Below are 12,677 nucleotides of genomic sequence, written 5' to 3'. Positions count from 1 at the left end.
TGTTGTTAGAGAACGGTTGGATAAGCGTGAGGATATGTTCAAGGAACAAGCTGGAACAAACAATAAGATTAAAGGGATATTTCATGCTATATTATCAAGACTTCCACCCCCTTCTTAAACCTTAGTTTTCAAAACTTATTGTTTTCTTAGTTTCTAAGTTTTTTATTTTCATTTTTGATTTTGTATCTTGCATTTTTTTCAATGAAATGAATTTCTACTTTGGTTTTTACTTTGCCTATTTATTTATTTTTATTTGATGACAAGGGAGGAAAAGAGTGATACGATTTTGATATACCTATTTCTGATTCTGACACCCAAACAATTGTCTTTAATATTCTTATTTCTGACTCTGGGAACTTTGAATAAGTTCATCATGTTACAAGTTAACCAAGTTTTTCAGGAGTTAAGAATTTTTCAGAAGGAATTAACAAGATGAAGACATTAATCAAGTTGATTTGAGTTCAAGTTAACCAGGAATATACAAGTTTTAAATCAGACATATACAAGCTCTGACAATAACCAGACATATACAAGTTCTGACGAATCAAGCTCTAATACATGACTGATAACCAGACTATCTGATACTCAAAGAAAAGTCAATTCTGAATTGAAATACTTATGTAACCATGCCTCTGCGTTTTGAGAAGTTATTTCTTTCATGTTAATTGAGATATTTTAGATGTTAAGATTATTTTAAGTCTTAAATTCAGGGGGAACTTACAAACCTAACTCTAAAATTCTAAGATGAAAGATAATTTTAATAGTATAAACTTCAGAGGAAGCTTACAAACTTCACTCTGATGTTTTTATGTGATTTAAACCAAGTAAAAATTATTCATCAAAATACATGGTTTTTTCATCATCGAAAAGGGAGAGATTTTAATTCTAAAATTCTTTAGTTTAATTACATTTTAATTCTAATTTTTCGTCTAATTAGGATTATTTTTGTTAATCATGTTTGCTTAGGTTAATCAAATTTTTAGGATTTAATTAGATTCTTAGGATTTAAATAGAATTTAGGATTAATTAGTATACAATTTTAATTAGACTAAAGTGAAATCCCTATCAGTTGACCTTTGCGCCATTTTCTAACATGATGACAGAAGTGAAATCCCTATCAGTTGAGCTAACAGCAACTATAAGCATCCACGGAGCAAGATTAGTAGCAGAACTCAGAATTCCTTCGTTTCCAGCAGGCGAAACAACAAGCACTCCGCGGTTAGTAGCCGCTGCTCCTCAAAACAGTAGCATTGTACTTTATTAAGGTAAGCTCCAGCCTGAGTTTCTAGAAGAAAGCAGGTTTTAGATTTTTTTTTCAGTTTTTGTGGCATCTCCCTCCTGTCCTTAGATCCGGCTGTGTTCTTCAAAAGTGAATCTGCATGCAACAACTCCTTTTGATTTTCTTAGTTTTTTGGGGTATCGACTGTTATGATTTGGTTTGATCTTTGCAGGGTCACAATTGTGTTTGCTGTAATGACAATGCCGACATTCACTTACGGTAATTTGAGTGATTCCATTTGGCTTAATTGACTTGAAATCCAGGAGAAGGAGTGAAGCTAAAGGTACAAGGATCGCAGGTATGACAGAAGAGTCGAAAAGCTTGTCGGAAGCGTCGAATATTTTGACAGTGTCGCCGCCAAAGGCAGCCAATAACGACATTGATGGATCCAAGAGATTTGTCACTGATGTAACCGAATTGAAAATTTCAAAAGACGATGGGATATTGCTGTAGTGTGGGAATCCCAGCTAAAAGTATGCCGAATGCTCTCCTTTGAATGGTCCTCTGGCGAATTCTCTTTTCCTCATCACTACTAATCAACCAGCAGTGAAGATTCCTTCAGTGCAGCAGCAATGAATAAGTGGTCCCGTGTGAGCATCTTTGCTTTTTGCAGTGAGGTGAAGGTCTCCTCCATTAAGAGCAATTCATGTGTTTTGCTAACACTAGAGAAACTTTAAGCAGCATATGATGTCCCCCAATTAGAGATGTAGTTTATCAGTGTGTTTTGTCTATTTGTTTTCAATGTTGCTGCTTGAAGCACATCTATTGATACTGTAATTTCCCATGTTCTTTCATGTATACAAACAACCTAGCCTTATTGGTGTCTTGCTTCACAGGAAGACTTCTGAATTGGCAATTCAAATAGTCCTTAAATTTCTGGAAGTCTCTCATTAGCTTCTGTAAAAGACTACTTATGTCGCCAAAGTGACAGGATAAACAAATCTGCCCAATCCGTCAATTCCATAAAATGATACCGCCGTAGTGCTAAAAGATGCTCTTGCAACTTAAATGCCTCCTTAAGCACATTGATGATTAATTTGCGGACATAATTGTATTCAACCATGATTTCCTGAATTAAGCATTTGTCAATTATAATATCAAGTGGCATCTCAAATGTTGACAACAAATTCTGCTTTTGAGTAGCATCACAATCAACAATTTTCTTAAAACTGCCCAGCAGTCTTTCCCGGCTGCTCCCATCAGATGCATCAGTTGAAACATATTTCTTATGGTCTACCACATCCAGTGAAGCATCAAAACAATATTTGGAAACATCAACCAAACCATCCTCATTCTTATGGCCAATTTCTTCATATTCATTATTCTGATTACCATGAGTAGATGCACAACTATCCAAAGGATATGAAGATGTGCTTAAACAGATTGAATTGGGAAAATTTTCAGGGCCAAAATCGGGGTATGACAGTTGCCCCTATTTAAACATCCTCCGCCAGAGGAAAATGAAACAGCATTTTTTCATCGGATCGCAGTGGGGGGTGGTTAAATACCATGGAGATCCAGATTTTGAGCCTGAAAAATGAAAATGCTATGATATGATATGCATGGATGCATGATTCTTTATTTTTTTTGATTTTATCTGTTAGGGACACAGTGAATCCTTAACAGGAGATGCTACTGGACAGACCGATCTGTGGGGAACTGATGGTCCACAGGGAGACAGACAAATGGTAAAAAAAACAAACTTGCTGGGGAGGACAATCATGTTGGAGAAACAGACACACACTAGAGAGTACTCAAAGTGAAATTCGATGAACGACATTTAGAATACAAGAGATTTTGGCAGTAAGTTCACACATGACTTACTAAACCCGTACATTTTTTGAGAAAATTTCCACAACAAGTTCATACATGACTTGACAACATTGGAACAAAAGGTTCAGCAACAGGTTCATACGTGACCTGACAATACTGGAATAATCAAAGAAAAAGATTCTTCAAAATAGGTTCAGACGTGACCTGGTAATACTGGAATAAAAGCTCAACAGCAACGGGTTCATACATGACCTGACAATGCTGGGGAATACCAAGAAGTTTTGACAGTAAGTTCAAACATGACTTGTCAGAAAAATTCAAAAAAAGTGTATCAATAAGTTCATACATGACCTGATGACAAATTTGAATACTTTGAGAAAATTTCCACTACAAGTTCATACATGACTTGCCGACACTGGAATAAAAGGTTCTGCCACAGGTTCATACATGACCTGGTAAAACTGAAATAAAGGCTCAACAACAACGGGTTCATACATGACCTGACAATGCTGGAGAAAATCAGGAATTTTTGACTGTAGGTTCAGACATGATCTAACAAACTCAAAAAAATTCAAAAAGAATATATCAACAGGTTCATACATGACCTGATGACAAACTTGAATATTTTGAGAAAATTTCCAGAACAAGTTCATACATGACTTGACAACATTGGAAATATTCTTCAAAAACAGGTTCAGACATGACCTGAGAGTATTGGAATAAAAGCTCAACAGCAATAGGTTCATACATGACCTAACAATGCTGGAACATCCAAAGAATTTTCAACAGCAGGTTCATACATGACCTGTCAACACTTGATTATTCAAAGAATTTTTAACAGGCAGGTTCATACATGACCTGACGACACTTGGAAAAAATCGAAGGGAGTTTTACCAATAGGTTCATACATGACCTGAGAACATTGGAAAACATACAAAGCAAGTTTCATCGATAGGTTCATACATGACCTGACATCACTTGGGAAAAAACAAAGGGAGTTTTACCAATAGGTTCATACATGACCTGAGAATATTGGAAAACATACAAAGGAATTTCAACAACAGATTCATACATGACCCGCTGATATTGGAAAACATACAAAGCGACATCATTGGAGTTTTCTAACACAAAAAACCTCCAAGATTTTGGGAATTCCTCAAAATGATGAGTCATACATGACTCTCACGGAACCATCAGGAAAGACAGGGTAATTAAACTCTCTGTACGTGCCAACAACAATTGGACTTTGAAAATGACTGCGAAAACCGGGTGTCGGTTTAGGGGCACCAAAGACAAACCAGAATTAGAGGTCAAAGGATATAGGATCAACAACAAGACCTGGGTCAATGCAAAATGAGCACGAAGTACATTTCGGCTATGCACGATTTGGATTTTGCTTATATGCATGATGTATGAATGATCATGAAATGCAAATGCTGACAATATACAGACTGGAAATTAGGGAAAGTTTTATGGAGGTACTGAATCTTCAACACCAATAACTAAACCAAAGGAGTGAGTAAGTTCAATAAAGGAGGACCTATCGAGCTGAACAGTTACAACTGGCCCAATAATCCTTCCAGAGAATGATAAATTTGTGCTCTCTGGAGATTGATGTTGATCATCCAAGGGGAGTCTTGCAACTTGAGACTTGCGGGGAAAGACGAAAGATTTCCTTTTAATATTTCCACATGTCAAAGCAAAATTGTGTTTCTCATTATGTTGAAAAAAATCTTTTTGAGTTCAAAATTTCATTATTAACCAATAAATGACACTTTGCATAACAAAGAAAATCAGAGAAAAACAACAAATGATAGAATTTGATAGGCAAACTTGTATTTATTCAAGAATGGTAGCACACAAATGGTGTAGCTCCATGGAATTTTACAAATTTGAAAATGGCAATAGGGAAAGGTTTACATTGAATCACAATGACTACTACTATCCCTAATAACAATGACTCCATGAGACCTCGCTTCTGAAGGGAGTAACTAGATTGATCTTTCATTTTTAGCTCTTCTGTGTTGATCAGTGACGAACCGATGCAGTCTATGCCTCATGTCCCTAATTTCTGCCTGGATCGCCCTTTCGGGTTTTCAATCCACTGGGACGCTCCTTTTTGCCTAAGTCGCCCTTTCAGGTTTTCGACTTAGCGAGCTATCATTTTTTTTATCCCTAACTTTTGCCTGGACCGCCCTTTCGGGTTTTCAATCCACCGGGATTTGTTAGGCATAGTATCTTTTGACTGCATCAGAGTTCACAGGGTGAATGAGCTCTTCGCCATCCATAGTTGTGAGAAATAGAGCACCTCCAGAGTATGCTCTCTTTACAACGTATGGGCCTTCATAGTTGGGAGTCCATTTCCCACGTGAATCCTTGTGTACTGGCAAGATCTTCTTGAGCACGAGATCTCCTTCCTTGAACTCTTGAGGACGGACCTTTTTGTCAAAAGCTTTCTTGATTCGTTGTTGGTATAATTGTCCATGGCACAGAGCGGTCATACGCTTCTCATCAATGAGGTTAAGTTGATCATAGTTGTTTTGGATCCATTCAGCTTCATCCAGCTTGGCCTCCATCAATATTCTTGTGGAAGGTATCTCTACTTCGACTGGGAGAACTGCGTCCATCCCATACACTAAGGAGAATGGGGTTGCCCCTGTTGAAGTGCGGACTGATGTCCGGTATCCATGCAAAGCGAAGGGCAGCATCTCGTGCCAATCCTTATAAGTTTTCACCATTTTTTGCAGGATCTTCTTGATATTTTTGTTGGCAGCTTCAACAGCATCGTTCATCTTTGGACGATATGGAGAGGAATTATGGTGGTCAATCTTGAAACTCTCACATAATTCTGTCATTGTCTTGTTGTTCAAGTTTGAACCGTTGTCAGTGATGATCTTGCTAGGGATTCCATAGCGGCAGATAATCTCCTTCTTGATAAAGCAGGCAACCACATGTCTCGTCACATTGGTGTAGGAAGCAGCCTCTACCCATTTAGTAAAGTAATCGATGGTAACCAGGATGAAGCGATGACCATTGGAAGCCTTCGGCTCTATAGCACCAATCATGTCGATGCCCCACATTGAGAAAGGCCAAGGTGATGTCAAAACATTCAGTAGTGTTGGCGATACATGCACCTTATCAGCATAAATTTGGCATTTATGACATTTTCTTGCATAGCTGAAACAATCAGACTCCATGGTCAACCAGTAATAGCCAGCTCTCAAAATTTTCTTGGCCATGGCATGTCCATTGGCATGGGTTCCAAAGGATCCTTCATGAATTTCCTTGATTAACATGTCCGCTTCGTGTCTATCCACGCATCTGAGCAGAACCATGTCATGGTTTCTCTTGTAAAGCACATCATTGCTCAAAAAGAATTTGGACGATAACCTCCTCAGAGTTTTCTTATCCAACAATGTAGCATCTTCTGGATACTCTTGATTTAGAAGATATCGCTTGATGTCATGAAACCATGGTTTACCATCAGTTTCTTCTTCAATCGGCTGACAGTAGGCAGGCTCATCTCTTCGCTCGATTCGAATAAGTGGAGCTTCATTATGGAATCTGACTTGGTACATTGATGCTAATGTTGCCAAAGCGTCAGCCACTTGATTTTCTACTCTTGGGATGTGATGGAAAGTGATATCATCGAAATATTCTATCATCTTTACAACATGAGCGCGATACGGGATCAGCTTCGCATCGCGAGTTTCCCATTCTCCTTTGACTTGATAGATCACTAAGGCTGAATCTCCATACACCTCAAGGATCTTGATTCGGAGATCAATTGCGGCTTCAAGACCAAGGATACAAGCTTCATATTCAGTGACATTGTTCGCACAATCAAAGCACAACCTTGCTGTGAAAGGGGTAAAGCCACCATTGGGATTCATCAAAACAGCTCCCACACCATGACCACTGTAATTGGAAGAACCATCAAACGCGAGCTTCCATCGAGATCCTGGTTCTGGTCCTTCATCTGGGCCTGGGGTCTCACAATCTTTTATCACCATTATATCCTCATCGGGGAAATCAAACTTCAATGGTTGATAGTCTTCAACTGGTTGGTGAGCAAGATACTCTGCTAACACACTTCCCTTGATTGCCTTCTGGGTTACGTATTGGATGTCGTACTCTGACAAGAGCATCTGCCAACGGGCAAGTCTTCCAGTCAAGGCAGGTTTCTCAAAGATATACTTTATTGAATCCATCTTTGAGATCAACAAAGTAGTATGGCAAATCATGTACTGCCTTAAACGACGAGCGGCCCATGCTAGCGCACAACAAGTTTTCTCCAAAAGTGAATATCGACTTTCACAATCGGTAAACTTTTTACTCAGATAGTAAATAGCATGTTCTTTCCGACCAGTTTCGTCATGTTGCCCCAGCACGCATCCCATTGATCCTTCAAGCACAGTCATATACATGATTAATGGCTTTCCTGGGACAGGTGGAATCAAAATAGGAGGCTCTTGCAAGTATTGACGGATCTTCTCAAAAGCATTTTGACAATCAGAATTCCATTCAACATCTTGGTCTTTTCGAAGCAATTTGAAGATAGGCTCACACGTGGCCGTCATGTGTGAGATAAACCTTGAGATGTAATTCAAACGTCCAAGGAAACCTCTGACTTCTCGCTCGGTGCGTGGAGCAGGCATTTCTTGTATAGCTCGGACCTTGTCAGGGTCCACCTCAATTCCTCGTTGACTAACGATGAAACCAAGCAACTTCCCTGAACGGACCCCAAATGTGCATTTTGCAGGGTTTAATCGTAATCTAAACTTTCTGAGGCGTTCAAACAGCTTCTTCAGATGACTCATATGATCTTCTTCGTTCTGAGATTTAGCGATCATGTCGTCAACATAGACCTCTATCTCCTTGTGCATCATATCATGGAAGAGAGTGACCATAGCTCTTTGGTAAGTTTCCCCAGCATTTTTAAGACCGAAAGGCATTACCTTGTAGCAAAACGTGCCCCAAGGGGTAATAAAAGTGGTCTTCTCCATGTCATCTGAAGCCATCTTGATTTGATTGTATCCTGAAAAACCGTCCATAAAGGAGAAGACAACAAATCTTGCAGTGTTATCTACCAGAGTATCAATGTGTGGTAGGGGGAAATCGTCTTTTGGACTAGCTCTGTTCAGATCCCTATAGTCAACACACATCCTCACTTTTCCATCCTTTTTGGGCACCGGTACAATATTAGCTACCCATTGTGGGTATTTCGCCACTGCGAGAAAACCAACGTCAAATTGTCGTTTGACTTCTTCACGAATCTTCAGAGCCATATCCGGTCTTGTTCTTTGGAGTTTTTGTTTTACTGGCGGGCATTCTGGCTGAAGCGGGAGCTTGTGCTCAACGATGTCGGTGTCTAGACCTGGCATATCCTGGTATGACCATGCAAATACATCCACATATTCTTGTAGCAGCTTAACCAATCTCTCTTTGATGCTTGCTTCAAGTGTGGTGCCGATTTTGACTTCTTTCTTCTCTTCCTCTGTGCCGAGGTTGATTGTTTCCACCGGTTCTTCATGTGGCTGAAGGGCTTTGGACTCGTGCTCGAGCAGCCTTGCCAATTCGTCGGGGATGTAACAATGTTCTTCACCCTCTTCTTCCTCTTGGTAGATAGGGGAGTCAAAGTTATGAGAGGTAGGAAAGTCATTGGATTCAACGGGGTTATCATTTATTCTGCATGTTTGAATGATTGATTTCTTTTAGAAAAGTAAAAATAAAAGAGGTGCAAAAATGAAAAGTTTTTTTTTGTTTTTGAAAAGATTGCCATTTTCTTAAGAGAAAGCTGAGTAAATGAATAAGGATTTAACAAAATGTCTTTTATTCACTGATAATGATTATTTGAAAATGAAAAGGGGCCCTACAACATGATCCATTAGCCTTGGGCAGAGCTAAGGATTTGGAAGGAAAAAAAACAACAATTATTACTTTGACAAAGGAAAAATTTCGGGGATCTCAACCGCCTTCCAGTTGTTCAAAGCTGTCTCACACCGGTAAACCAAACATGGCTCATCTTCAATTGCATTGACTTGATCTCCATGGATGAATCCTGTGCTGAGGAATACTTCCTGGATGCTTCGAGTGTTGTCCTTTGTAGGGACTCAGGCTCCTTTCACAGCGGAAGGCACATATCCCAGACCAAAGCGATCATGTTTCTCACGAATATCAATAAGTTGACCCCAACCTTCAGGGTTTCCTCCTTCAATACTAGACTTTGCGCTTTTCAGAGACGCGAAAGATGAACAAGCTTTCCCAACAGGGTCCTTCATCCCCACAAAAGTGGCATTGGCTATTTCAAGAGCTTGGAAAGAAGTTTCCAAAGCGTCCTCATCAGCCTCAATATACCTGAAGGATGAAAGGTGACTAACCACAAAGTCTTCCTCTCCAGAAATGATGATTAGTTGATTGTCCACTACAAACTTCATTTTCTGATGTAAGATGGAGGTAACTGCCCCTGCAGCATGAATCCAGGGACGTCCCAGCAAGCAGCTATATGCTGGATTAATATCCATGACTTGGAAATTAATCAGGAATACATGAGGGCCAATCAATATGGGCAGTTCCACCTCTCCAATCACGGTTCTCCTGGAACCATCAAAAGCTTTCACTACCAAGGCACTAGGCTTCATAGCTGGTCCTTGATAAGATAACTTGGCGAGTGTTCTCTTTTGCATAACATTCAGAGAAGATCCGGTATCGACCAACACTCTTGCCAAAGCATCATCTTTGCATTTCACCGAGATATGGAGAGCACGGTTGTGATTTTGTCCATCCTCAGGTAATTCCTCTCCACTGAAGCTCAAAGTATTACAAGCTGTGATGTTTGCCACTACCCCATCAAATTGGTCTATTGTTATGCTTTGTGTTACATGAGCTTGAGCAAGCACCTTTAACAAAGCCTCCCTATGGGCTTGGGAGTTCAGTAGCAGAGACAGAATAGAGATCTTAGATGGTGTTTGATGCAACTGATCCACCACTTTGTAGTCACTTCTTTTGATTAACTTCAAGAATTCAACAGCATCTTCGGATTGGACCACTTCGGGTTCTTTGGCAGGAGTTACAACTGTTGATTCCTTATTTGGCCCTTGAGGAGTCACATTGAATTCAGGCGTATAGATTCGACCACTACGGGTCATTCTGCTCATCCCTGCAATATTGGTGACGTTTTCACTTACAGTTTCTGTCACCTTAGCGTCTGAACTTCCTTCAACTACCTTATCCACAGCGGTAATCTCATATTTCCAAGGCACAGCCTTGGTGCTCTCGTAAGGAAAAGGTGTGGGCGTGCATATCTCAACAGGCAACGGCTTACTGTTCACCGGGACCACACCACCACTATAATATGGGATTTCAACTGGTTCAGGTAAATTAAAACAAGGTTCAATCACCAACACATCTTCGTTCTTCACAACACTGGATATTTGAAGCACTCCTTTATCCATCAGATCTTGAATGTTGTCTCGTACCACCTGACATCCCTTCGGGTATGTGGCACACTTTTCATAGTTGTCATGATCAACATTAACCAGGCCGGCTTCCACCAATCGGGCATGGAATGCTGCCAAAGGGGTCTTAACATCCTCCACCTTCTCAACCATAACAACAGTAGATGCATCTTCAATGGCGTTCACCGCAGGATCTCCATGGGGAGGAAGAGGATTGTTCTTCACATTCGGTCCCATGTCCTTAAAAGACAAGATCTTGCTTTCAATTAGCTCACGAACCCTATGCTTCAGAGCGTAACAACCCTCTAAGTCATGCCCGGGGGCACCTTCATGAAAAGGGCAGTGTGCATTAGGGTTGTACCACGGAGGAAGACGATCAGAGGGAGGTCCCATAGGTCTGGGAACTACCAACCCCTTTTGCAACAAGGAGGGATAAAGCTCAGTGTAGGACATTGGGATTGGATTGAAGGTCGCCCTTTCCCTTTGTCTCCTATTTTGGTTCTGAGCGTTCTGCCTCGGCGCTTGCGCTCTCGGTTGTTGATAAACAGGAGCTGCTGGTGCTTGTTGATAAGCTGGCGGAGCCACAGCACGTTGTTGAACTGGAGCTGGTCGATAAGCTGGAGGCGCTTGATAAGCCTGAGCAGGCTGTTGATTGAACGCAGGCGTCACAGCAGCTATGTACGGTTGAGGAGCGTACTGGACGGGATACATGGGTTGCGGATAGGGAATTGGTTGTTGAACATACTGCTGAGGTGGATATTATTGTGGTCTCCTTCTTAGAGGAGCTCTTCCTTGACCAACAGTCACAACATTTGTTTCCCCTTCCTTCTTTCTAGGAAACCCTCCAGAGAACTTCTTTGGATTAGCATTTGAAGTTCCAGCTACAGCCGCCAGTTTTCCGTTCCTTACACCATATTCAACACGAGCTCCTATAGCAACAAGCTCGGAGAATCCCAAAGAAGCACTTACAACCATCTTCTCGTAGAACTGGGGTTGGACAGTGTCGATAAACAGTTCGGCCAATTCTTTCTCAGCAAGAGGTGGTTCAACCTGAGAAGTCAATTCCCTCCATCTCTGAGCGTACTCTTTGAAGGACTCATTGTCATGCTGAAACATGCTCTGCAACTGTCTTTTGTCAGGTGCCATGTCCATATTGTATTTGTAGTGTTTTATGAACGCATCCGACAGGTCTTGGAAACACCTGATCCTGTTCTGATCCAAACTCAAATACCACTTGGAAGGAGCCCCACTCAAGCTGTCCTGAAAACAGTGGATCATCAGCTTGTCATCCTCCACGTGTGCAGCCATTTTGCGGTAATACATGATGAGATGGCTTTTTGGACAAGTGTGCCCCTTGTATTTGTCAAAGTCCAGAGTTTTGAATTTTGCTGGAATCACCAATCCGGATACAAGACAAATTTCTTTGGCAGCAGATCCAAAGACGTGGTCTCCTTCTAGATCTCGGAACTTCTTCTCAAGGAGCTGCATGTTCTCCTTTACCTCCCTGAAGTCCTCAAACCTTACTTCGTCACCAGCAACAGTTGAGTCAACAGTCTGATACATGTGGTTTTGATCTTCATAATGAGGAACATGCCTAGCATAGGCGGTTGGTGGAACCACAGTATCGATGACTGGACGTGCGTCAGTGTAAATTGGTAATGGCACAGCTTGTTGGACAGATTGCCCCATTTCGTGCACCACCTCCGCTCGGGGGACAAAGCCATAGGGTAGCCCATATGGAGGAAGGGTTAAGGGTAATGTCCTCTGAGGTGGGACTTCCACTGCTGGGCCCGTGGTCTCTGAAATCACGGTCGCTTGCGGAATCTCAAACCTGAAGGTTAAAGCTTGCAGCATCTCTCGCATCTGGGACATGCCTCCTTTGATTTCGTCTAGTTCAGCTCTAACTCGGGCGCTCTCTTGTTCTTATTCAGCCATTCTCTGTCTTGCTCTGGCGCGAGTATTATACTGGTGTTGAAAATTCAGTGTGAAACTGATGGAAGAAAGGGCGGAGTGAGACTCTTTTTTTTTTAAAATGTATGAATGCATGTATGGATTCATTTGTTTGCAAAACTCTTAGTTATCTTTATCATTTATTCAAGCAATGTTAGAATATAAGAACAACATGTAATAATTGAGACCCAAAATGACAACTTCCATTAATTAAAATC

General features: G+C 41.0%; 1 protein-coding gene across 1 annotated transcript; it reads right to left on the bottom strand.

The window, feature by feature from the left end:
* Positions 1–2,186: 2,186 nt before the first annotated feature.
* Positions 2,187–11,220, bottom strand: LOC127082048 (uncharacterized). Its single transcript, XM_051022272.1, has 2 exons — positions 9,770–11,220; positions 2,187–2,628 (listed from the first exon to the last, which is right to left on the bottom strand). Exons 1-2 carry the CDS (start codon positions 11,218–11,220, stop codon positions 2,187–2,189), a joined length of 1,893 nt encoding a protein of 630 aa, XP_050878229.1.
* Between the last annotated feature and the right edge of the window lie 1,457 nt (positions 11,221–12,677).

The sequence above is a fragment of the Lathyrus oleraceus genome, chromosome 5 (genome assembly GCF_024323335.1).
Source record: "Lathyrus oleraceus cultivar Zhongwan6 chromosome 5, CAAS_Psat_ZW6_1.0, whole genome shotgun sequence".
NCBI lineage: Eukaryota > Viridiplantae > Streptophyta > Magnoliopsida > Fabales > Fabaceae > Lathyrus > Lathyrus oleraceus.
This window is presented reverse-complemented; position numbering and strand designations above follow the sequence as displayed.